At 39.3% G+C, this 24,953-nt stretch overlaps 1 protein-coding gene across 7 annotated transcripts in view; it reads right to left on the reverse strand.

Moving 5' to 3' along the window:
• The window catches only part of cno (canoe), a 360,255-nt gene that overhangs the window by 51,970 nt on the left and 283,332 nt on the right, over window positions 1-24,953 (reverse strand). For 5 of the 7 annotated variants that reach the window (XM_065222197.1, XM_065222198.1, XM_065222199.1 and 2 more), the window contains 2 exons: window positions 12,053-12,174; window positions 11,111-11,590 (listed from right to left, as the gene is read on the reverse strand). In XM_065222197.1, coding sequence (XP_065078269.1) covers window positions 11,111-11,590; window positions 12,053-12,174 — 602 coding nt within the window. The remainder of the gene's footprint in view (window positions 1-11,110; window positions 11,591-12,052; window positions 12,175-24,953) is intronic. The other 2 variants (XM_065222201.1, XM_065222200.1) reach the window with 1 other exon arrangement.

Here is a 24,953-nt window from a genome sequence, read left to right on the forward strand (position 1 = left end):
CTGATAGCGGGTCACTTTTTTGAAGTCCCTATTTTCGACAAAAAACCACTAAAGTCACTTTTTTCGCCAATCCCGCTAGAATTGCAATGTAAAATTCGTTAAAAAATTATTACAGTGCAGTGCAGTATGCTTAGTTCTTAGTTGGAAATTCATTAAACTAACGAACGAAAAAGTACGCAGAAGAAACCAATCAGTACACTTTTATTACACTCATTTTGAAGAGAACTTCAAGATAATACAAAAGAGAAATCTAAGGACATTCTGAGGATAATTTAAAGAAGATTCTGGGACAAAAGGAATCCGGAGCATATTTTCATGTGAGATTTCGGAGAATTCATGGAGGATTACAATTAAATATGAGTATACATCCAATCGAACCTCAAATGAATTCGGTTAAAAATTTCAAGAGGGTTCTGACAAATTTTGTGGAAAAATCTAAGAAGAACTGCAAGTTATTTTTAGGTGAGAATTTCATAGGTGTGAGTTGAATTCCAACGAAAGGGGCAATAGGCAACGGTAATTCCAAAATTTATTCAATGAGAATAATTCCAACGGATTTCTTAGAAATCCTTAGAAAATTCTGAGCTAAATTTCAAGCGGATTTCGAGGAGTATAGACCTTACCTTCGTCCAAATCAGTCCCCCAGGAATCATCAAAAATATTTCCCCGAAAGAAAATATTCAGATAATCCCGAGCAACCTGATTCTCAATAGGACTAGTAAGACCCAAACTGAAATTATGGGAACTCTCGAATTGCTTAGCAAATTTCTGAGCTTTTTCCAAATTTGTGATCCAAATTTTACCACCTTCTTTAAGCGCTGGAATAGGCTTTTGAGGTTTTTTCAAATGTTTTGTGAGTTTCCAAAAGGGTTTGGAACTCGGGTCTAATTTAGAAACATTATTTTCAAAACTTTTGTTCCTCAGGGCAGATAATCGCTTTTTAATTTGTTTTTGCAAATCCCGCCAGATAACTTTCATGGCAGGATCGCGTGTTCTTTGATATTGTCTCCTACGGACATTTTTAAGACGGGTCAAGAGCTGAAGATCGTCGTCTATTATAATTGAATCGAAATCTACCTCGCATTTTGGTACTGAGGCAGCTCTTGCTTCAACTATTGAAGTAGTCAGAGATTCACGAGCATAATTAATTTCATCTTTGGTTTGCAAAGGAATGTTTGGATCAAAATTATATTCCATAAATGCTCGATATTGCTCCCAATCAGCTCTATAGCAATTGAAAGTAGAGCTGTTGGGGTTAGAAATTATTTCTTGGGCACTTTCACAGTTACTGGAAGGTGATCAGAACCGAAGTCAGCATGGGTAACCAATTGGCTACAAAGTTGACATGAATCAGTTAAGACCAAATCAATAGTTGAGGGATTTCTTGCTGAAGAAAAGCATGTTGGACTGTTTGGATATTGAATAGTGTAATAACCTGCAGAACAATCATCAACCAGAATATTACCATTGGAATTGCTTTGAGCATTATTGCATGAGCGGTGTTTTGCATTGAAATCACAAATAATGAAGAATTTAGACCTATGACGGGTAAGTTTCTGAAGGTCTTCCTTCCACCGCAATTTGAACATTTAATTTTCTTAGGATCTTCCTTCACAGAACAGTCCTTTGCGTAAGAGGAATCACCACAATTCATTCATTTAGCTGGCATGTAGCAATTTTTACTTCCGTGACCCCATCCCTGGCACTTACGGCACTGAGTGAGGTTTTGGAAATTTTCTCCAGTCTTCCTGAAGTGTTCCCACTTCACTCGGACATGGAGCATAAGGCTAGATTTTTCTAAGGCCTTAAGGTTGTTTAGTTCACTAGACTTGAAGTGAACTAAATAAAAAATCATTAGAAATTCCGTTGCGCGAATCGCCAGGACGGGATTTCATTTTCATTTTGATTACTTAGAGTGGCACAACTCCAAGTAATTTTGCCAGTTCTTCTTTGATCTGATCAAGAGATTCACCACTGGGCAGTCCTTTCATGACAACCTTGAACACACGTTCAGTTTTGGTGTCGTAAGTAAAACATTTGTGCTGCTTCTCAGTAAGATACTTGAGAAGACATTTAAATCCGTCCAAGGTTTCAGCCAATACACGGCATTCACCCCGACGTCCAATTTGTAGTGAAAACTTAACTTTCACGAAATTCAAAAGTTCCATGCGAAGAGCATGGAAATCGGAAGTGGTTATCACAATAGGGGGAATCTTTTCCTTCTTGGCATTAAGCCGGGAAAGTTTACTAGAATTTTTCATGGATTATGGATCATTCTCATCATCCGTGAGCAAAACAAATTGATTACTCAAATTAATTTCATCAGAAGGGAGATCAAGAGTTTGCCCCTTTCTTTTGCGTTTAGGCGCCATGGCGGCAGTAATTTTTTATCCAAATCGACTTCCAAGCAGATTACTATAAGAATCTGAAGGATCGAAGAGGAATTTTCCAAATCGATATCCAAGAATGATTACCTCGGGTAGGGTCCAAACAAGGATCGAAGAGGAATAAGAGTTGAACAAGTTAGAAATTTTACAGGTTGAGCACTGAAAAGTGCTGTTTAAATTTGTTGTAGCTTTAGGTAGTAGTCATACTTCCTTCAGCAAAAAGCAGATAGATCCGCACGCCAAGAGTGCACGATGCGGACTGTGAGCGTAACTCACTTATTTTTCGCAGCCTTGGCTGTACCAATTTGAGTGGAACAAGTTTCAGATCCTCATAGATCGCTATTGATTTTTTTCCCGATCGGATTGAACAAAAATGTGAATTCCAGATTCCACTGGGGAATTCGCAAAAGATTGATAATTATATTGATTTTCCTTGACTTATAGATTACCTGATCCTTTGAAAAAGTTCGTTATGGGGTTTCCTCTCGGGTATCCCTTTGATTTTTCTCGATTTTTTCCCACATTTTAACGACTCTTATTCAGGTACAAAACGGCGAAAATGGCCGCTTCGTTCAGCACTAAAACTGCATCCGGGGGAGGGTGTTCTCGAATAAAAAGAATGAATAGGATGGAAACACACTGTCTGTTTCATTCACATTTTCAGTGAAAGTGACTAAAGACAGTCAAGGTATAGGCCCACAAACGTGAGTTGACGTCAAATCGTATCGTAAATGTTCGTTTTGGATACAACATTGCAGCACATAGACAGGTCTTCAACTATGACCATCTATAAAATTGACAGCTCGTTTGTGTGGTGAATTTGAAAACGAGCGAATTTCTAATGCGTCGGAGCGCTTCTATTGTTTTTGGAAATAATAGGTGCAAACCTTCATACCACGCGTTCTCATCGACTTCGTTCCGTAGCTTATTAACTGAAGTATCGTACCAAACGCATAATTGACGTGTTAACTCTGAAATCATGGATTTATTTGATGTTTTCTGTTCGATAGGCCCAAAATGGGTGATTAGGCCGAAGTAGTTCTCTACCCTATAACTATCTACTTACGAACGAAACAGGCAACGAACTGATTGCACTTGTGGTTGGCAAATCGGAACAGGAACACCCGCGAAAGGTGGCTCTGTGGAAATTCGGATTCACCGATAAAATGGTCAATTCCTGAAAGTAGACCTAGAGATCCGCGATTTTTTCTAAATTGCTAACAATTATGAGCAGAGAAGAAATATACCATCAACATATCGATTCTGCAAACAAGTGGCCAGAAAACGGTCCTCTGGATATCCGGAATCACCGGAAAAATAGTAAATTCTTGAAAGTAGACCTAGAGATCCGCGATTTTTTTTCTAAATTGCTTACAATCATGAGCATAGAAGAAATAAACCATCAAAATATCGATTCTGCAACCAAGTGGCCAGAAAACGGTCCTCTGGATATCCGGAATCACCGGAAAAATAGTAAATTCTTGAAAGTAGACCTAGAGATCCGCGATTTTTTCTAAATTGCATACAATCATGAGCATAGAGGAAATATGACATCAAAATATTGATACTGCTACCGGGTGGCCGGAATATGGTGCTCTGGATATCCGGAATCACCGGAAAAATAGCCAATTCTTAAAAGTAAACCTAGAGATCCGTGATTTTTTAGAACATGTGAAGAACCCTTAGTTGAGAAGAGATATCTCAGTGCCATAGTGATTCGGTCCCCCGGTGGCCATAAAACGCCCTTCTGGATATCCGGATTCACCAGAAAAATGTTCAATTCCTAAAAGTAGTCCTAGAGATTCGCATTTTTTCTAAATTGCATAGCATCATGAGCATAAAGAAAATATGCTGTCACCATATCGATTATGCTACCGAGGGGCCAGAAAACGGTCCTCTAGATGGCCGGAATAATCGGTAAAATTATCCATTCCTGAAAGTAGCCTAGAGTTCCGCGATTTTTTTCTAAATTGCATACAATCTTGAGCTTAGAGGAAATATGCCATCGCTGAATCGATTTTGCTGCCGGGTGTCCATAAAACACCCTCGTGGATATCCGGATTCACTGAGAAAATGGCCAATTCCTAAAAGTGATCCTAGAGTTCCGCGATTTTTTTCATAAATTGCACAGAATAATAATCATAGAGGAAATAAGCTATCACTATATCTATGCGGCTGCTAGGTGACCAGAAAACGGTCCTCTGGATATCCGTGAAATAGTTGTTGATAACTTTTTTACATCCTACGAGCTAGCAGAACATTTACATTATAAGAGCCTTTTCATTACAGGAACTTTGCGGAAGAACAAAAAGGAGATTCCACATCAGTTTCTTCCTAACCGTTCGCGAACGGTTGGAAGTACACTGGTCTGCTACAGTGAGCAAAACGCGTTAACATCATACGTTCCTAAGAAAAATGCTGCGGTGCTTATCCTGAGCTCGAATTGCGAGGTTCCAATGACTCCAAACATTGATGCTAAGCCAGAAATAATCAAACATTACAATACGCACATGGCTGGAGTTGACAACCTGGACAAGCTGACAAAAGATTATTCCTTTTCCCGAAAATGCTCAAAGTGGCCATTGCTATTCACCACGGATGTGCTTGAAATAATGGTTTATAATTCCTATGTCATATACACCATGAAACATCCACAATGGGAAATTGATAATCCTTGCAGACGAGCTATTTTCATGGAAGCATTGGTGTACCAGCTTGCTTCTGAAAATGTTGCTGCGCGACAGCAAAAATCGAAGAAAGGAGGAGCGCACACTGAATTACAAAGAGACTTTGAATTGTTCCTGCAAAAGGTGAAATTAATTCAAGCCAATCAAGACCCTCCGCATAAAACAAGTTGTAAGAGTTGCACTCGATCAAACCATTTGAGAAAGTGTAGTGTTTGCAATTCTCAGGTGTGTCAGCGTCACAGCTTGCAAAAACCGTGTTATGTTTGCATCAATTGTGAAGGAGAAAACCTAAAACGAAGAACCGTCAAGTCAGATTACTTATGCTATTTCTGTACCGAAAACTCATCAAAATGTCGAGTAAAATGTAACACTTGCGGAAACACCATTTGCTCTGCACATCGATCATGCTATATTGAATATAAATGTAAGGAATGCTGTGAATGATGGCAATGATAAATTTTCATTGTGTTTTTTTTATCTATATACGCAAAACCATAAAATAATACATAATTATGATTACTGTTTATGTTCGATTTATTCAAAACAATTTATTATTATCCGAAACAATACTAGAATCTCTTTGTCAGACTGATGATATCTTAAGTGATATTTATGGCCCTTCGGTAACAAATCGACCACATGTAGGTGAATTACTATATCTGTAGAGCCATGTTATGATTATCGAGTAAGTGAATGCATTTGTTGGTAAGATATTTCAGCCTTATTCACGATACTATGCATTTTGGAATAAAATAAGAGCAAAGCTCTTCTGTGTTACCCCATAACGAATATGCGTTATTTACGCGGAATAATTTAACATAGTGTAATTAACAAAAAAATAGAACAGCAGGTAACTCAGGACCATATTCAGAAATCTACCACGTGAGTGAATCGATATGACGCAGATAAATTTCAATTTTTCTCAGCATTCTGAGCATTTATTAAAGTCAAAAAATCATACCCAAGTAACACATAAAACATCTTCTTGAAAAATAATTAGAACGGCTTGTTATATAAATGTATTATAAGTGATGCAGAAAACATCCCACGTTATATATGAGGTGTATAGATGTTTTCTTCATACTTCCTAGATTCAACATTTTCCAAAATAGTTTTATATTAAAATGTTTTTTTAAACGTGCATCTTACTGTCTTAATACCACTATAAAACTTGTCGTATACAAAATCAATCTTAGTTGAATTCATAAAGTTCTTGAAGAGATTCTGAACTTTCCAGATTGACGTAAACATTGACGGCGCCATTGAGCCGGACTGTCTCTTCACGCAGTGATTGACAGTTTCTTATGAGGTATTCGGAGGTTTGTTATAAAGAAAGTTGAAAACACTTGTTTAAGACATCTCATAAATTGATACAACTGAAAATGTGCAGGTTGTCTTATAAGGAGTTGAAAATACTTTAAAATAACACTCTGGCAATTAGATGTACGCTTGCTGCTAACAAAACATCTTTATGACTGATCGAAAGTGTGTTGAACGCGAATATAATTTTCATGCTATTGGCAAGAACATGATAGATACTTATAACCAATCTCTCATCAAGCGGAGTTGGTCTAGTTAGGCAGTAAGAAGTCTACCACGCCAAGGACCAGTGATCGAATCCCACGCTCAAGTTTTTTTTTATTGTATTTTTTTGCGTTGGTTTTTATGATGTTTCCAAAATATGTTATAAGACCAGTATTTAGTTGTATAAGCTCCGCGTCTTGCGCTTTTTAGGTTATATAAATGTATTAAATGACGTATATTACAGTATTATTGATTCTTTACGTAAGTCATTAAAAAGTATTTTCAACTTCTTTATGACAAGCCGTGTTGCTTGGGTAGGTCCAGGCACACATTCAAAAACTGACCACTTTTATGAAGAATCTGGATATTCGGAAGGGTGTTTTATGGCTACTGGGTGTTTGAATTAATATGGTGCTGAGATGTATCCTCCTCGCAGAGTTTTATGATTACTTTTACGGTGATTTGGGAAATCCAGTTTTATGGTGGCATAATCAATATGGTGATGGCATTTTTTCTCTATGCTCAAGATTGTACGCAATTTAGAAAAATATTATGGACCTCTAGGACTAATTTAAGGAATTAACCATTTTACCGGCCTTTTATAGCTTCCGGGGGATCGAATCAATATCGCGCTGAGACATATTTGTTCAAATAAGCGCTCTATTCATTTTCTAAAAACTTGCAGAGCTCTAGGTCCACTTCCTGAAATGACTAGTTTTCCAGTGATTCCGTATATCCTGAGAACCGTTTTCTAGCAACCCCGGGCAGAATCTATATGGTAGTGGTATATTTCCTCTATACTCAAGATTGTATGCAATTTGGAAAAAATCGCGAATCTCTAGGACTACTTTTAGGAATTGACCATTTTTCTGGTGAATCCGGATATCCAGAAGGATGTTTTATGGCCACCGGGGGACCGGATCACTATGGCACTGAGATATCTCTTCTCAACTAAGGGTTCTTCACATGTTCTAAAAAATCACGGATCTCTAGGTTTACTTTTAAGAATTGGCTATTTTTCCGGTGATTCCGGATATCCAGAGCACCATATTCCGGCCACCCAATAGCAGTATCAATATGTTGATGTCATATTTCCTCTATGCTCATGATTGTAAGCAATTTAGAAAAATCGCGGATCTCTAGGTCTACTTTCAAGAATTTACTATTTTTCCGGTGATGCCGGATATCCAGCGGACCGTTTTCTGGCCACTTGGCTGCAGAATCGATATGTTGATGGTATATTTCCTCTCTGCTCATGATTGTAAGCAATTTAGAAAAAATCGCGGATCTCTAGGACTACTTTTAGGAATTGACAATTTTCCCGGTGAATCCGGATATCCAGAAGGGCGTTTTATGGCCACCGGGGGACCGAATCACTATGGCACTGAGATATCTCTTCTCAACTAAGGGTTCTTCACATGTACTAAAAAATCACGGATCTCTAGGTTTACTTTTAAGAATTGGCTATTTTTCCGGTGATTCCGGATATCCAGAGCACCATATTCCGGCCACCCGGTAGCAGTATCAATATTTTGATGTCATATTTCCTCTATGCTCATGATTGTATGCAATTTAGAAAAAATCGCGGATCTCTAGGTCTACTTTCAAGAATTTACTATTTTTCCGGTGATTCCGGATATCCAGAGGACCGTTTTCTGGCCACTTGGTTACAGAATCGATATGTTGATGGTTTATTTCTTCTATGCTCATGATTGTAAGCAATCTAGAAAAAATCGCGGATCTATAGGTCTACTTTCAAGAATTTACTATTTTTCCGGTGATTCCGGATATCCAGAGGACCGTTTTCTGGCCACTTGGTTGCAGAATCGATATGTTGATGGTTTATTTCTTCTATGCTCATGATTGTAAGCAATTTAGAAAAAATCGCGGATCTCTAGGTCTACTTTCAAGAATTTACTATTTTTCCGGTGATTCCGGATATCCAGAGGACCGTTTTCTGGCCACTTGGTTACAGAATCGATATGTTGATGGTTTATTTCTTCTATGCTCATGATTGTAAGCAATCTAGAAAAAATCGCGGATCTATAGGTCTACTTTCAAGAATTTACTATTTTTCCGGTGATTCCGGATATCCAGAGGACCGTTTTCTGGCCACTTGGTTGCAGAATCGATATGTTGATGGTTTATTTCTTCTATGCTCATGATTGTAAGCAATTTAGAAAAAATCGCGGATCTCTAGGTCTACTTTCAAGAATTTACTATTTTTCCGGTGATTCCGGATATCCAGAGGACCGTTTTCTGGCCACTTGGTTGCAGAATCGATATGTTGATGGTATATTTCTTCTATACTCATGATTGTAAGCAATTTAGAAAAAATCGCGGATCTCTAGGTCTACTTTCAAGAATTTACTATTTTTCCGGTGATTCCGGATATCCAGAGGACCGTTTTCTGGCCACTTGGTTGCAGAATCGATATGTTGATGGTTTATTTCTTCTATGCTCATGATTGTAAGCAATTTAGAAAAAAAATCGCGGATCTCTAGGTCTACTTTCAAGAATTTACTATTTTTCCGGTGATTCCGGATATCCAGAGGACCGTTTTCTGGCCACTTGGTTGCAGAATCGATATGTTGATGGTATATTTCTTCTATACTCATGATTGTAAGCAATTTAGAAAAAATCGCGGATCTCTAGGTCTACTTTCAAGAATTTACTATTTTTCCGGTGATTCCGGATATCCAGAGGACCGTTTTCTGGCCACTTGGTTGCAGAATCGATATGTTGATGGTTTATTTCTTCTATGCTCATGATTGTAAGCAATTTAGAAAAAAAATCGCGGATCTCTAGGTCTACTTTCAAGAATTTACTATTTTTCCGGTGATTCCGGATATCCAGAGGACCGTTTTCTGGCCACTTGTTTGCAGAATCGATATGTTGATGGTATATTTCTTCTCTGCTAATAATTTTTTGCAATTTAGAAAAAATCGCGGATCTCTAGGTCTACTTCAGGAATTGACCATTTTATCGGTGAATCCGAATTTCCACAGAGCCACCTTTCGCGGGTGTTCCTGTTCCGATTTGCCAACCACAAGTGCAATCAGTTCGTTGCCTGTTTTGTTCGTAAGTAGATAGTTATACCTTTGAAATAGTGGCTCAATCTTGAAATTTGGTAACCAAATCACCGAGAACCAGTCATGTCAACTTCAATCGACACGCATTTTGCTCGGGACTTTTCCGGGTTTTTCCGTTCCGGATGGCCAATCACAGGTCCAATCGGGTATCTACCTGTATTAAATGAAAGACGATAGCCATAACTTTCGAATGGTGGCTAAATCATAAAGATTGATCATCGCATTATTGAGAACCAACCATGTCAACCATGAATCGACACGCATTTTGCAGCCTTGGGGCTTTGAGAAAGTTTTTATGGCTTGGGGTTATGTCAGTTAATGGGATACTACCGTTTTTACTCCATTTTAACCATATAACTTCATCGTCTTGAGAGATGGAAAATTGACGTCTTCGACAAAGTTTCTCAAAATGACTTCATCTACAATTTTTCCATGAAATTATCATCAATTTCAACAAGACATAAAAAAGTAATTTTTTATCTTAGTGTATACCCCCCTTAAGCAAAAACTTTCTCCACTGCAATAAAGTAATTCAAAATTGAAGAAATATTCTAGAAGACATCAAAATGCTACACTCAATAGTTTCATCGCAAATGGCCATGTCATTCTTTTTTTGATTTCGTCCCTCTGTGCTACGTGGACTATGGGTAAATCAATATGCATGTAAGCTCCTTAATTAATCCTACCTGGAGGAAAAGCACAATAATTTCGAGTAGATGGGAACAGTCAGTATGTAAACATACAATTAACGGCACACGACACGTTACATCACGAACATACAACAACAACAACAATAAAAATAGCATGCGATTAGTATAGGTAGGTGGGTGAAGGGTGGTAAGTAGTACACAGGAAATGAAAATTACATAGCCAAGCAAATGATGACCCTGTAGCACGAAACTGAAATGAATTGAGTTTTTTTATTTACCAAATGCATCGGCAAGGTAGAGCATCATCAATTAAAAGCAAACGGGTCGAAAAAGGTTTAATTCGTTTGAAGGAAAACTCTTGCAACAACAACTTCATCTGATCAAATTAAAGCTCGGCGAGTAGTAATCGAATGCGAGTGCGGTACGGGAAATAAGCCAGCTTGCTCCAAGGAAGAAACGTCGGAGAAAAAGGAAAATGTGGGAACCGTAATAAAATTAGCGTAAATTATTCCGAGCAGCAGAAGCATCGTAGCGAACCGTAACGTAAAGGTGTAGGCGTTGTATACGATAAATAATGAAAAGTGACGTGTGGTTTGTGTATAGTCCTGGCCACCGCAGCCCGTGAATTAGCGCAGAGGCGTCGGTTGTTGAGCTTTCTCCCATGTACCGGTAACAAGGGGGTGAAGGTGAAAGAATAAGGGTAGAAGAAAGGTGCTACTGTTGTTGTAGGTTGTACAGAGAGCTTCCGAAGTTAGACGTATCAGCATTACCTGTCCTGGGTTGATCCGATGGATTTCAGGCTCGATATCGATTTCGTTTCCGTTTCGATGTTGCCGAGGTCGTTCTCGTTGAACTCGGCGGCACCGGGGCCGGAGGTGGCGTTGCTTTTAACGTCATCATTCAGTGCTACTCCTCCTCCTCCTCCTCCGCCGACGCCACCAGTCATGGAAGCCGCGTCCGTCGAATCCACGCTAGTCATTAGTAGGTTCTGGGTCTGATGAATGTGTGGCGGTCCCGGCAGGGGAGGTTGCGAGCCTCCCGAATGCTGGATGTCGAACGACGGTGGTTTAGTGATTTGAGCCTGGTCCAGTAGTTTGCTGTTGCTGTTGACGCTGCTACCGCCGGCACCACCTCCGCCGCCACCACCATCGATGGTATCCAAAAAGCTTGGCTTTGGCTGGACCGAACTTACCGGACTGATCGGGCGGCTTTCCTCCTCGTTCCACGATGTCGGTGAAGTCGGCGATCGACTGATTTTTGGACGGTGTTTGAGTGTTGAGGATTTTTGTTTTGGTGTTGGATGTGGGTCATGATGATCGGACAAATGATGAAACATAAAAGAAATACGAAAAATGGTGCGTAAAACAACAAATGAGTACAACTAAACAAACTGAAGCACATTTATCAAACTGGGAATTACATAGCCGGGAGACACGGGACAACAATGAAAGAAGCGACGTCAGTTATTTACAAACGCAACTTGATAGATATTATTCGTGCGCTCTGTTTCATTCGTCCTTGTCGGCTTCATTTCAGTTTTTTTTTCTTGTGTTAACACGATTAACGACATCGAAAGCGACATTAAGCTACTATACAACATGTTCGGTGTGGGGTGGGAGGACTGAGCCTATTAAGTACAATTGAATGTCTGGTCGTTTTTTGTTCGCCGGGAGGCTTGTAGCAGAACTTTGTTAGACTAGATTGTCACTTACCTTTCGTACAGGCAGGCCGAATCCAGTTGGGACTGGGACAGGGCTAGGTTGTATCGCCCGTCGGATGGGGAATCGACGAAACGATAGGACGCCACTCGACCGAACATCACCACCGAGCCGTTCTGGAATGGGAGAGAATGAATGATTGCAAAAGCGTTAGTAGGTGTGGTTGGGCTCCGTTTTATTTATTTTTGGCAGCATGAAATTCATCCCGTTACGAGGACTTGTCCTGTAACTCAGAGAGAGTTTGTCGAAAATTATCGCACATAACAGCGAAATAAATAGCGCGTTTACCGCCATATGAATTAAGGCTTAAAATATCATACGCAATTGGCCATTCATCAACAAAACGTGAGTCAGGGCCGTCTTAACCGCCCTATGGTTTGATATCAAATTTGAATCACATGAAACAACAATAGGTATACTACCAGTCATAAGTATGGATCCGTTTCGAAAAGCATTGCAACACTCATTTGAATATTGCATCAATTCCCAAAAAGTTTAGCATCACTTATAACTTCATAGAGCACCGAATCACTTTAGAAATTATTTCCATCATTTCGGACTGTGACTTTCGCAGTGACTAACTTCCGCAGAGTTTTGAATCCCTTAGGAAAGTTTTGAATAGATTCAGCAAAGATTAGAATCATTTCTAAAAGTACCTTTTTTTTCCTTGATTTGTTTTCCGTCGATCTTGTTTTCCGTGCTGAGCACTAATGCTACCGACGCCAGGAAGGCAGCTCCCACACCTGGACCCTACCTATCGACCCATCAACTCATGAACCGGCGACCAACGGCTTTACTTCCCTTCCGAATTCTTAAAGTACTGAATGTCCTTAGAAATGATCAGAGTCACTTCGGAAAGGTACTGAACCACTTCGGAAAATATTGGAATTTTCTGAAGAATTAATGAGTGAAATGAATCACTTAAGAAAAGTTCGGAATCACTTCGGAAAATACTGAATTACTTTATAAATTATGGAATCTCTTTGGAAAGTATTGAATTATACTACAAAAATTTGTTATCACTTCCGGAAACACTGCATCACTTTGGAAAGCACTGAATCATTTAAGAAGAGTTTGGAATTACTTCAGAAAGAACTGAATAGCTTCAGAAAAGTTTGGAATCACTTTGGAAGGTAATGAATCACTTCATAACATTTCTTAATCACTCCGGAAAGTACTTAATCAATTCATAAAAGTTTAAAATCATTCCTGAAAGTACTGAGTCAGTTCAGAAAGAACTGAATCACGTCAGGAAAATTTGAAATCATTTCAGAAAGTTAGATCTCTGCAGAAAAAATCGCAAATACTTCGAAAAATACTGAATCACTTCATACAAGTTTGGAATCACAGCTGACTAAAAGTAAATTGGTGCGCACAAAAAGACCTGTAATTCATGATTAAATCAGTTTAAAATGTCCATTAATGGTTGCTTTACAGTACTTTTATTAAAAGTTCATAGTTACAGCATTAAATGGTTACATTTCTCCAGTTCGAATGAAATCCCGAACCTTCCTCTTGAAGGAACCCATCAGCGCCCGCACAGTGGGAATGGACGCGGAATCAGCGCATTTCTTCCATTTTTCCCGCATTTGCTGGATGTCCTTGACTGCCCCGCCGCTTCGTCGAAGTCGCTGCTTTGAAACTGCCCAGTATTTTTCGATTGGTCGAAATTCCGGACAATTCGGAGGATCGATCATGCTGGCAGCAAACCAGTCCAGAACTACCTTGGAGTAGTGGGAGCTGGCCAAATCGGGCCGAAAGATGACTTTGCCCCTATGCTTGCGGATGAACGGCAATACACGCTTTTTCAGGCATTCGTCGGTGTAAACTTGGGATTTCATAGTCGAGGATGTGACGAATGGTTCCGTTTTCAGGCCACAACTGCAAATCGCTTGCCAAATCATGGCCTTCTTCGCGAACTTGTCGGCAAACACGAAGTTGAATCTTCCCGGCACATCCCCACTTCCAGTCGCGTTGTAAAACTTTTAACCGGGAAGCTGCTTAAAATCGAGTTTGACGTATGTTTCGTCATCGATCTAAGTGCAGCCCTAGTGTTTCGCCAAAACACGGTCGTACAAGAGCTTTGCACGCTTTTTGGCCACGGAATTCTGCTTCATGTGCCGGTTCGGATGTTTACTGGTTTTGTACGACTTGTACCTTTCCCTCGAAAGGATGTTCTGCACCGTTTAAAAGTTGGCGTTGTACCTTCTGGCCACATCTCGGATCGAAAGACCGGGGTTGGCTTCAACGTACCTCAACACCTTGCTGCGCAGCTGACGATCCCTGGTTCCAGTTTTTTCGTAGGTCCGCTGATTCCTTTCCACACTCAGGGTTTCCTGGTAGGTTTTGAGCACTCGACAAACTGTTATTTTCGGCATTTTCAGCACTTTAGCCAGCTTGTAACCGGGCCACTCCGGATTTTCCAGGTGTATTTTCTTCTTTCGAGTTCCATTTGATGTTATTTCTGAACGCGATCGACTACTTTGATCGAACTTGCACCAGTTGGTCTCTATAGAAGTGTAAACAAACCACTGTAAAGGATTTTCGATTCCCAACACTAGAGGCGTGCTAGCACGAGGGGCGTACCAATTTACTTTTAGTCAGCCTTTAGCGCCATGCAACGACTGAATTCAGAACCGAACTGTCTTTCTTTCAGACGGCCTTAGTCTTCTGAACAACTTTGCTGAAGACATCACCTTTGCAAATAATCAGAATTTCGAGATATAGCAGCATCAATGTAACTGTTTTTATGTGATGCTTAACTTTTTAAGGTGATTCAATATTCGTGTACTTGTAACAATCTTTTTTCGTTTAAATTGTTGATATCAATTTTTGTCAATATTTCGTTCTCGATATTCATGAATTAGGGTTGCTTCCACTGACTTGCTATAAAAAATTGTTTGAATTATGAAACCATTAGACGATATAATGATATGTTGTACTTGTAAATAACAAGAGTATATGTTTGGCTCATAAAACCTGTCAATTTTGGTTTTAGAGCGTCACAATCAGCGATCTAATGATTCGTAAAATCTCTGATTGTGACGCACTGAAAGCAACATTGACAGGTTTTATGTGTCCAACATAAACGACCTCTTCTTGTAACATACAAGTACTAATTAATCATGTTTTGTTGTTTTTGACATCATCCACATCCAGAGGGCCAGTCACTTTCCAATGTATGGGAATGGTAGGAAACTATTTAGAAATGCATGAAATTTTTTAGTTTTTATTCATTATCGCCTTAATGGGCAGTTTTAGATGCACAAAAACTGCACGAGTACATTACTATGATGATAAGGTAAACACTCGTTTATTTGTTTCCTTCTGTGAAAGCATGTTTAGTCAACAATCGTGGATTTTCTGATATTCTCCATACTGCAAAAATGATTTTCCTACCACTGAAGGGGCGGATCTTCAGTATAGCTACTACTCAAATCATATAATTAATTATCATTATAACCTATGAAAACATTAATTCCGTAAAACATTTTTTTTATAGCAAGTGAGGGGAAGTAACCCTCAGGTTCATGATCAGTTACCAATTAAGTCTGGTTTATAGCATCCCTCAATTTGGCCTCCCTTAGCTCAGTCAGTAAAAGCGCAGCAGCAAAGCAAGACTGGGTGGGTGGGTGCGATTCCCGGTCCGGTCTAGGGATTTTTCGGGTTGGAAAATTCCTCGACTTCCCTGGACATAGAGTATGATTGTACTTGCCACACAATTGTACTTATGCAAAAATGGTACAGGCAACGAAAGCTCTCAATTAATAACTCAACAGAACACTAAGTTGAGAGCACGCAATAAGCTAATATGCGATAAGCAAAAAGCTTGAAATACGTGGAAGAAAAATAAGAAGAAGAAGCAATTTATTTTTCACTAATTTTAATCTATCTTGAGCAGCTGGTGGACATCATTGAAATAAATATGCTGATGATTATTTCCACATTTGGGAAAACCAATTTCCCAAATATCAATTTCAACTTTGTTACCCATGATTTGGACTTATAGAATGCTTTAAAACCTTGATAAAACTTGCAATACTACTTGGGTTCGTTCCATATGCCAAAAATAAGCTAGTATAACTAATCTTCTTCTGGTTTCCAGTCTTGGCTTACCAAAAACAAATTAGATGACTTTCTAGTCATAGTGGGTGTCATAGTGGGCAGTATTTATCAATACAGTAATGACCCGATTTTATCAGCCCCTCCGCGCATCAGACTTATATTTTTCAATAATTTCATATAGCTGTTATTCCAAATCTTTCTCATTCATCTTCAAAATGGATGTTTAAGGTATGCTTTGATGCAAAAATACCACTGAAAAAGCGCATGGGATTCGTAGAACACGGTGTTTGACCGCATCCAGCATCGAAGCAGTATACCGTTTCAGCATATCCGTATCGATGCTTACAACTTGCCTAATCTCTTTAACCGTTAAAGTTGAAGTTCACGTTTCCCATAGTAATTCCCATATAAACTTCATAGGACCAGTGCAGCATGAGTTCGCATCCAAATAATCTCAAATTTTGGGATAATGAGCAGGACCTGATTTAAAATCAATTGAGCCTGGTGGAGCAAAATCGTTATTTTGAACCATTTTAATGTCCACAGCTTTGAACATCATGGCCACCGGAATCTCCTCCATCAGCAAATCGCACTTCAGATAGTACTTTCTTTACATGTTTTGTCAGCAGAATTGTCCGGGTCCTCTTCTCGTGGTTGGAACTCGTTACCTGACACTGTATTGCGTTGTTTAAAACTTGCGTTGCGGTGATCGTATTGCAGTTTCATTTTTGACAGTTTCAAATTTTAGAACAGTCGAGTAGTTTGAAACAATTTTGATACTCAGCATTGCAAATGCGGTTAGTAGTTCCAATTTGAGATTACACGATCAAAAACGCGGTCGAAAAAAGAATCGCTAAGAATTGACTAAGGACTGTTCATTAATGAAAGTAGACACCTGTTTCTCATAGGAAAATATTTATTTTCAAACAAATTCATAAGTTTACTATGACCGATTTCACGTGAGTGTGAATGTTTACTTCTCATTTCTGAAAAAATAGTGGCGCGTAGTGGTTAGCGTGATAACCTCTCAACCCAGCATGCCTGGATTCAGTCCCAGTCGGCGCTGCCGGGATGTTCTGAGGCATAAAATCTCTGACCACTCCTTCCTTCGGAAGGGAAGTAAAGCCGTTGGTCCCCGGTTCATGAGTTGATGGGTCGATAGGTAGGATCCAGGTGTGGGAGCTGCCTCCCTGGCGTCGGTAGCATTGGTGCTCAGCACGGAAGACAAGATGGATGTATGTATGTATGTATGTATGTAAGGTAGCCACCATCCCTTCAAAGATCTTGTCTTGTATGCAGCTCCACTTAACACTTAATAGCAAGATCAATTTGAGCTACCGATCTGAATTCACAATATCGCTGTATGAAGGGCCAACAACGGAGGTGCGGACCCGTAAGCAGAGACACTTACACGAAATCCACGGGAATTTAAGAATCTCCTCCCAACGATACGATCCAACAAATCGAATAACACAATTCGCAATACTTATTAAGCTTCACAGTTAAAAATTCTGAATTTTAATTGTGATGTAAACATTCATTCACGTAAACTTGTATTTCATTTCATGTAACCGAGCAACTTGTAAACAATGTTGTTTACAAAGATGGGCTTTTGTATACAATATTTGCTACATTGCATGAAATGTCTCAGAACTTTACATGATTTATAATGTAAACTTATATGATATGTGACCAGGGCGTCACAATATCAGCTTCAATCGACCAAATCGATGCGACGAAGAGAATGCTGGCTTTCTTTTTCTGTTAAAGTCGAACAGCTTCGCAGCATTCTAGAACCTCAGTCGGCGTGCACAAACAAATGTTCAATCGCTTGTCTCTCTTTCTCCCGTCACTCCATTGGTCTTCCTTTCAAGCTTCGGTGAAACGGATGAGCGAAAGAGCGCTCGATTTTGATAGTTTTCTCTTTCATGAAACACATGAACAGAGGTTTCATGACGTATATGACGGAAAATGAAATAACACATTTAAAGCATTTCTCACGTGAAAACACTTGAAGATTACACGTCATATTTTTAATTTATCTTCCATCCATATATTTATCTAAAAAAAAATGATCGAAAACGGGACATAACGCATTTTAAACAAATTGAAAGAGAGGTGATAGAGTGTTCGTGAAAGGGGATTGAAAGCCATAATGAGGTTTCGTTTAACTAGAAAATCGACGTTAGTTACATTGAAAGCGATGAGCAAAGCAACGACGAGAAGTTCCACAGCCAGCTTTTCCTTCTAAGCGTCCTGCTTTTTTATTTTCGTTTCTTGCTGATAGTCTAGCTAGGCGTTATAGAAATGAAGCGTCGAACACGTATGTATGAGAGAAACAAAACACGAGTTCATTTTAGAGCTTCGAAATTGTAGAGCCCTGTATGTGACGCTCCATTTATGTGCATCATATTGAACAGAAATTTACACTACTTTTTTGAACTGTGTTCCTACAGGATGGTTTCTAAAGAAGGGCGCGTCAATATCACTGAAACTGTTGAAGTAGAATTCACACCACCACCATCGAATCGGTAGGATAAAGAAAATGATAGAGTTCAGGGCTGTCTTGCATCAACGTAGAGAGAGCAAAGTCAGTGTCGAAAAATATTGTATTACTATCTTCGTCGCACTCCCAGCAGCGCATGATAAATTCCGTATGAAGACAGTCCCCTTTTATTTACATCGTGAAAAAAACTAGCTCAGTACGTTCTCTATCTCTCTCTTTGATCTGTCGGTTACTCGGAGATTAAAAACTGCACGTTTTAGTCAGCCGTTCCGTATTGTTTGACAAAAAAAATGATGATCGTTGGAAGCAACACAAAAAACTTAAACTGGGTACAAAACGGATTCGAACAACCAACGTTGAGATTAACAGGCTTGTTACTTCACCACTGGTCTATCACCGCTTTGGAGAAAAGAAAGGCTAAAGGAAAACAAGAAGCGCTCATAGTGTGGTTACTAGTCTGCTCACATGCACGTTCGACGGTATTTGCTTTTTTTTGTCCATGCGTGATACAAAAAAGAGAAGTGAAGGTAAAAGATGCGATAGGATTTGTTCAAAGGGATTACTGTCGGCTTCTCTTCGTCAATGACAAAGGATGTATGGAAATGATGGTTTTTGTGCGGCGATAATTTATTTTTGGGTTTCGTCAAACGTCACTGACCAAACTGACCGTTACCAACTCTGATAGTGTTTATTCCCTCCTAGAATCCGGTTGTCATACCACTCCATCGTCCAGTTCCCGGTCAAATAATACCCTTATGCTCCCTCCAAACCCAGTATTTATTTATATAATGAAAATATATGTAATGGAGAAATGAAATATATCAGAACCAGTGTTGGAAAAGTTCGCGATATTTCACGAAGTTCACCAAGGGAAAAGTTCGCGAGTCATAGTGAGTTTTCGCGAACTTTTCCATCACTGATCAGAACATTAAATAAGAAATAATGAATATAAATTTATATAGATAAAATAGTTGATATTCTGCAATGAAAATAATAATTATTTTACATATAATAGGATGCAGCTCTATGTTAACTCAGCTCACACTTTATCTCTAATTACTAATAATGTAAGGATGTACGTGTAAACTGTGATGTATAACTGGCATGGCTAACAATAAAATGGGATTACGAGAAAAATAAAGGAAAAATCTCACCCGATATGTTGCAAAGGAATCCATGACATCAAGATGATTTCGAAGAGCTCCAATAGATATGCTGCCGCTACTTCTTCAACCGGTGTTAAAAACAGCACTCTCGCCTTTCGGTTCTCACACAGCAGCGCAAACCCTACCAACCACGAAATACACTCTAGCTGGTCCAACTAGAGGGATCTCAGCAGAGAAAAAAAGAACTGCATCCACTTTCCATCACCAATCACTCGCAACGCCAGCTCCTCACCGGCCGAATCAACTCGCGACCAACGCCGAAATCAGAACCAAAAACTTCAGCGACCGAAAACCCACGTCCCACGTGATTAATAGCGGCCACGGCACACTTCGATTGTATTTCTGAAACACAACCTCAACGCACAAACACGACGATGACAACATTCGTCCGGGAGGCGGAACGCCAGCACGCACAAACAAAGGGAAGACAAAATGCACACACAGAACACAGCACGAGCTGAACTGCTAACGTTGGAAGCCAAACGCGAACTAGGTGCTCAGCACGCAAAACAAGATCGACGGAAAACAAATCAAGGAACAAAAATGTTAAGATCGATCAGATTTTTCTCTTGATGCCGCCCATTAGATTCTGCACAACTTTCTTCTTAACTTTTCGTTGTGCTGCAGACCAAATTTTCTTGAAGCAGTCAACAGGGCTTGCTCCTCTTCCATCTTTCTCAAGATGCCGTTTAATTATTACCCAGTATCTTTCGATAGGACGCAGTTCAGGGCAGTTTGGGGGATTTTGGAATTTTTCGACAAAATCGACTTTTTCCTTCTTGAGCATCTCCAACGTAGAAGAGATGAACTAGCCTAAGGCTAAAAATCTCTTAAATAAAGCTTAAAAAAAAATCTCCAACGTAGCAGAAGCATAGTGAGCAGATGTCAGATCCGACAAAAACGATGGAGGATCCGTACGCTTTCGGTAGATGGGTAGAAACCGTTTTTTGATGCATTCTTTTCTGTAATTTTCACCATTGATTGTGCCTGTTGTGAAATACGAAGAACTCTTCAAGCCACAGGAGGAAATGGCTTGCCACACCAAAACCTTTTTTCCACATCTATCCTCTGCTCAGCGTTGAAAAATTGCGGCCCGGAAAGTGTACTGGTGTCCAATTTGACATAAGTTTCGTCGTCCATTAAAATGTACCGGTTCGGCTTTTGAAGGAGAACGTCATTCAAGTTCCGTGACCGTATTTTCAAAGAAGCTTTCCGTGAATCCGTCCTTTTGGGTGCTTTTTGCTCTTTGTAGGTTCTGATATTGTTACGTTTTTGATAATCTGCACAGTTCCAACGCTAATGTCTAATTTTTGGCAATTTCACGAACGGAACACGGTTTATGCGATTTCAAAAGGCGTATCCGAGCAGGAGAAAATAACTAATGAATACCTAATTCTGATCTGATACCAAAATTTGGTATTGACCAGCATGACATAAGAGGTAAAATACCAAAGAATAATACCAAAAAATTACATGGAAAATACTTTGAACATACCAAAAATTGATATTTGGATACCAAAAGAATACCTGTGTGATATTGTTTTGGTATTGCATTATCAAAATTTGATATTGGAATGGTATTGTGGGAACATGTTTTTGGTATTTCACCTCTTATGTCAGGCTCATTCACACCAATTTAAGGTATCGAGATATTCGTTCCTACTCGGATACTGCTGCCAGCTGCTTTTTCTGGTCCGATGCCTTCTTTTTGCGCCCAGATTTTGGTTTATCTTCTTAACAATCTTTAATACTGTAGATTTATTGCACTTCACGCTTTTTGCCAATTCTCGAAAAACCATTTGTGCAGAATTTATCTGCGAGTTGATAAGCTTATCCGACCCATCGTTCGAAATTTCTCACTTTTATTTTTATTTTTCAGGTGTTTTGCCAAAAGAAACAATGTTTTTACACACTGAGCGAAAATTCACAATTTTGTGTTACGTTTTTTAGGGTTAAACCATTGATAAACAGGTGTCCACATTCTTTAATGAACAGTCCTTATAGGTGATTATCTATGACTGAAAAAAAGCGTTGTATGTTATTGTTTACCCCATGTTTGGAATACAACCTCGGGAGGGGCGAAGCCGTTCCCCACTCGATCTCGATTGTAAATTTCCTTATTAACTCACAAATTACTCAATTTACCATAAGCAGCCAAAGTCAATTGCTACAAGTCATAAATCTCGCCTAAAAGTCAATAAATTAAGCCAACAGCTACCATTTGGAAACTCCTAAGAAAAGCTATAAATATCCACTCCATCCATCGCATCCGAGAGGTACCTTTATTTTCCTGCCTTGACCCCACCCAAATCGACCCGAGTCGAACATGTGCTTGTACACGCTACTGACTGATAGCCCATCATTCCCAGACCCAATCCAACCAACGCGCTACTTCCCTCAGATCATCTTCTTCTCCTCTTGGCACTTATTGGTATCCATCCATAGATCTCTGCCAGTTTTCTTCTGCATAAAACCTATCACTTCCGAGAAAGGCGAGAACAAAGCCAAAGCAACACTTCCTCCTGTTCAGTCTGCTGTTTGTGTGCACATTGTTCCGGCTTCATCCCCCTCCCACACACGTCTTTCTGGTGCTATCATGATATCATGGAAGATTGAAGGTATATTGTTGAATATTGTATGCGAAACCATTTACTGGATGATGGTCCTCGTTTAAACAGCAGCAGGTCAGACGCTCTCTGATTTTGGCCAGTCGGGAACCCATCAAAAAGGACGACAGAGTTTACAGCCGTAGATGTGTTTAGGGGCGGCATCATTCAGCCGTCGTGAGTTCCTGGATAATTTATCACGGTGAATGGTAAACGGGGGCTGTTTCACGGATCATCCGTCCCTTTTGGGTGGTATTATGGCTCGCATCGAGGGGGTACCGTATTAACGGTAGGGTGGCCGAAAAATCCAGAGCCGTGAGCATATTTTCTACACCTCTACGGTCTTCGACAAAGTTGCTCGGTTTACAAAACACCAACTTTTTAAGGTTTCTGTTTAGTTCTTGTTCCCACCACCCTAGAATGCACTCTATTTTATATTTTAATACAACGGACAGTTGAAGATCTTTGGAATAATACTTGATCTTCCACAAGTATGGAAACCATGTAGAAAGAAGTTTTTGGAGATTTATGAATATTGGAATAATTTCTGAGTCACGTGGTATCATAAGACAATATCTGAGAGACGCAATTTGAATTGTTGGATACCATCAGAATGGTACCTATTTAAACAGAAGGCTTGAAAAATTACCTGAGGAAGATCTCTGAGCACCTGATGGCCTGTGGAATAATATCTGAGCAACCTGGTATCATAAGAGACGTAGTTTAAATCAATGGACAGTATAATTGATCAACCAGAAGTATCGAAAAAATCTTCAGAGAAGTTTTTGGAGATCTCGGATCACCTGAAGATCTTCGGAAAACTTAGGAGTCATCTGGTTTTCAGAGAGAATATCTGACAAACATTATTTAAATTGTTGGACAATGTGGGATCTTCATAATAGTACCTGATTATCCAGAGTGTTCAAAATAGTACCTGAGAAAGCTGAACATTTGAAAAAATATCCTGAGTACTATCTCTGATGAAGGGTTATGAAATAATTGCTGAGTCGCTTGTAATCGTATGAGAAAATATCTTAGCGATGTGGTTTGCATTGTTGATTATTTATGGAGATCGCTGATCACCTGATGGTCTTTGAAACAATTTCCAAGCAATCTTGTATCGGGAGCGAATATCCGAGAGACGTGTCTTAAATTGTAGGACAGTTGAAGATCTTCAGAATAATACTTGATCAAATTGAAGACAAAATTATCATGAGTTTTTGGAGATCTCTGATCACCTGAAGATCTTTGGAATATTTTCTGAGTCACCTGGTATCATACGAGAATATCTGGAAGATGTGATATGAATTGTTGGACAGTTTGAGATCTTCAGAATAGTATCTGATTATCCTGAAGTCTTGAAAAAGTACCCGGAGGGCTTTATTGAAATCTTGATACACATGAAGGTCTTTGGAATAATTTCTAACCTGCCTGGAGAGAATATCCAAGAGATTTCGTTGTTTATTAATTTGTTTGATAAGGCTCAAGAGAATTAGCTTTACAGAACCGAGGATTCTTTTGCACTATACATTACATCTTAAAACTATAGTCAAAAGGTACAACACAAATAAACACTTTATCTTTCATTGTCCAATAAGCCTCCTCCATCAGAACGAGAGCCGCTTCCAGTGGCTTCATTGTATGGCAGAGTGCTTCCATTGCAGCAGTGGACGCAAAACGTGGTAAGCACTCACACGAAACGATTGTTTTTCAAAGTCGACGACGCATCGACCAAAAGAACTGCTGGTGAAGAACAGTGAGCAAGACCACACAATGGTTGGTGTCGAGTAAACAGACGATTGCGTGACACACATCGAGAGTGCCCTGCTTCTGTCGACAGTCGAGTGAACACTGTACATCCAAAAGATGTGATTTGAATAGTTGGCCCGTTGAATATTTTCATTTTCAGAATGATACCTGATCAACCTGAAGTCTTGAAAAAGCCTGAGGTTATCATAGGGATCTCTGATCAGCTGATGGATTTGGGAAAAGTTCCAGAGCTGCTTGGTATCACGAGAGAACATCTAAAACAAGAGGACTTCATTGAGATCTTAGAACACCTGAAAATCGTTGGAACCATTTCTAAGCAGCCTTGTATCATATCAGAGAATACCTGTTTGATGTAAAAGACATAAGCGCTTTCATGAAATTCTATGAACATCCATGCATTTACATGAAGTTTTACAATCTACTATGATATTCCCAGTACTTTCATGATGTTCCCCGACCTTTTATGAAATACCTCTAATTCTATAAAATTACCTGAGCTTTGACGATACTGCCTGAAACTTTTTTAAAAATACAAGTTTCATAAAATTTACTATGAAGATCTTCGATTTGTTTGTGTAATATTTTTATGAAGTTCTCCGAACTTCTATGAAATATCTTCAAACTTCTCGGAAGTCCCCAAAACTTCTGTAAAATTCCCAAATTTCTTTTAAACCTTCTCAACTACAAAGAAATTCTCAGAACATTTACGAGCAACATCTATAAATACATTCAAATTTCAAACAGAGTCCCATTCGTGTTTCAAACCCGCTCAGAAATAAAAC

Source organism: Ochlerotatus camptorhynchus, unplaced genomic scaffold (assembly GCF_037179485.1).
Source record: "Ochlerotatus camptorhynchus isolate MF236.1 unplaced genomic scaffold, CSIRO-AGI_Acam_v1.1 ptg000159l, whole genome shotgun sequence".
Taxonomy (NCBI): domain Eukaryota; kingdom Metazoa; phylum Arthropoda; class Insecta; order Diptera; family Culicidae; genus Ochlerotatus; species Ochlerotatus camptorhynchus.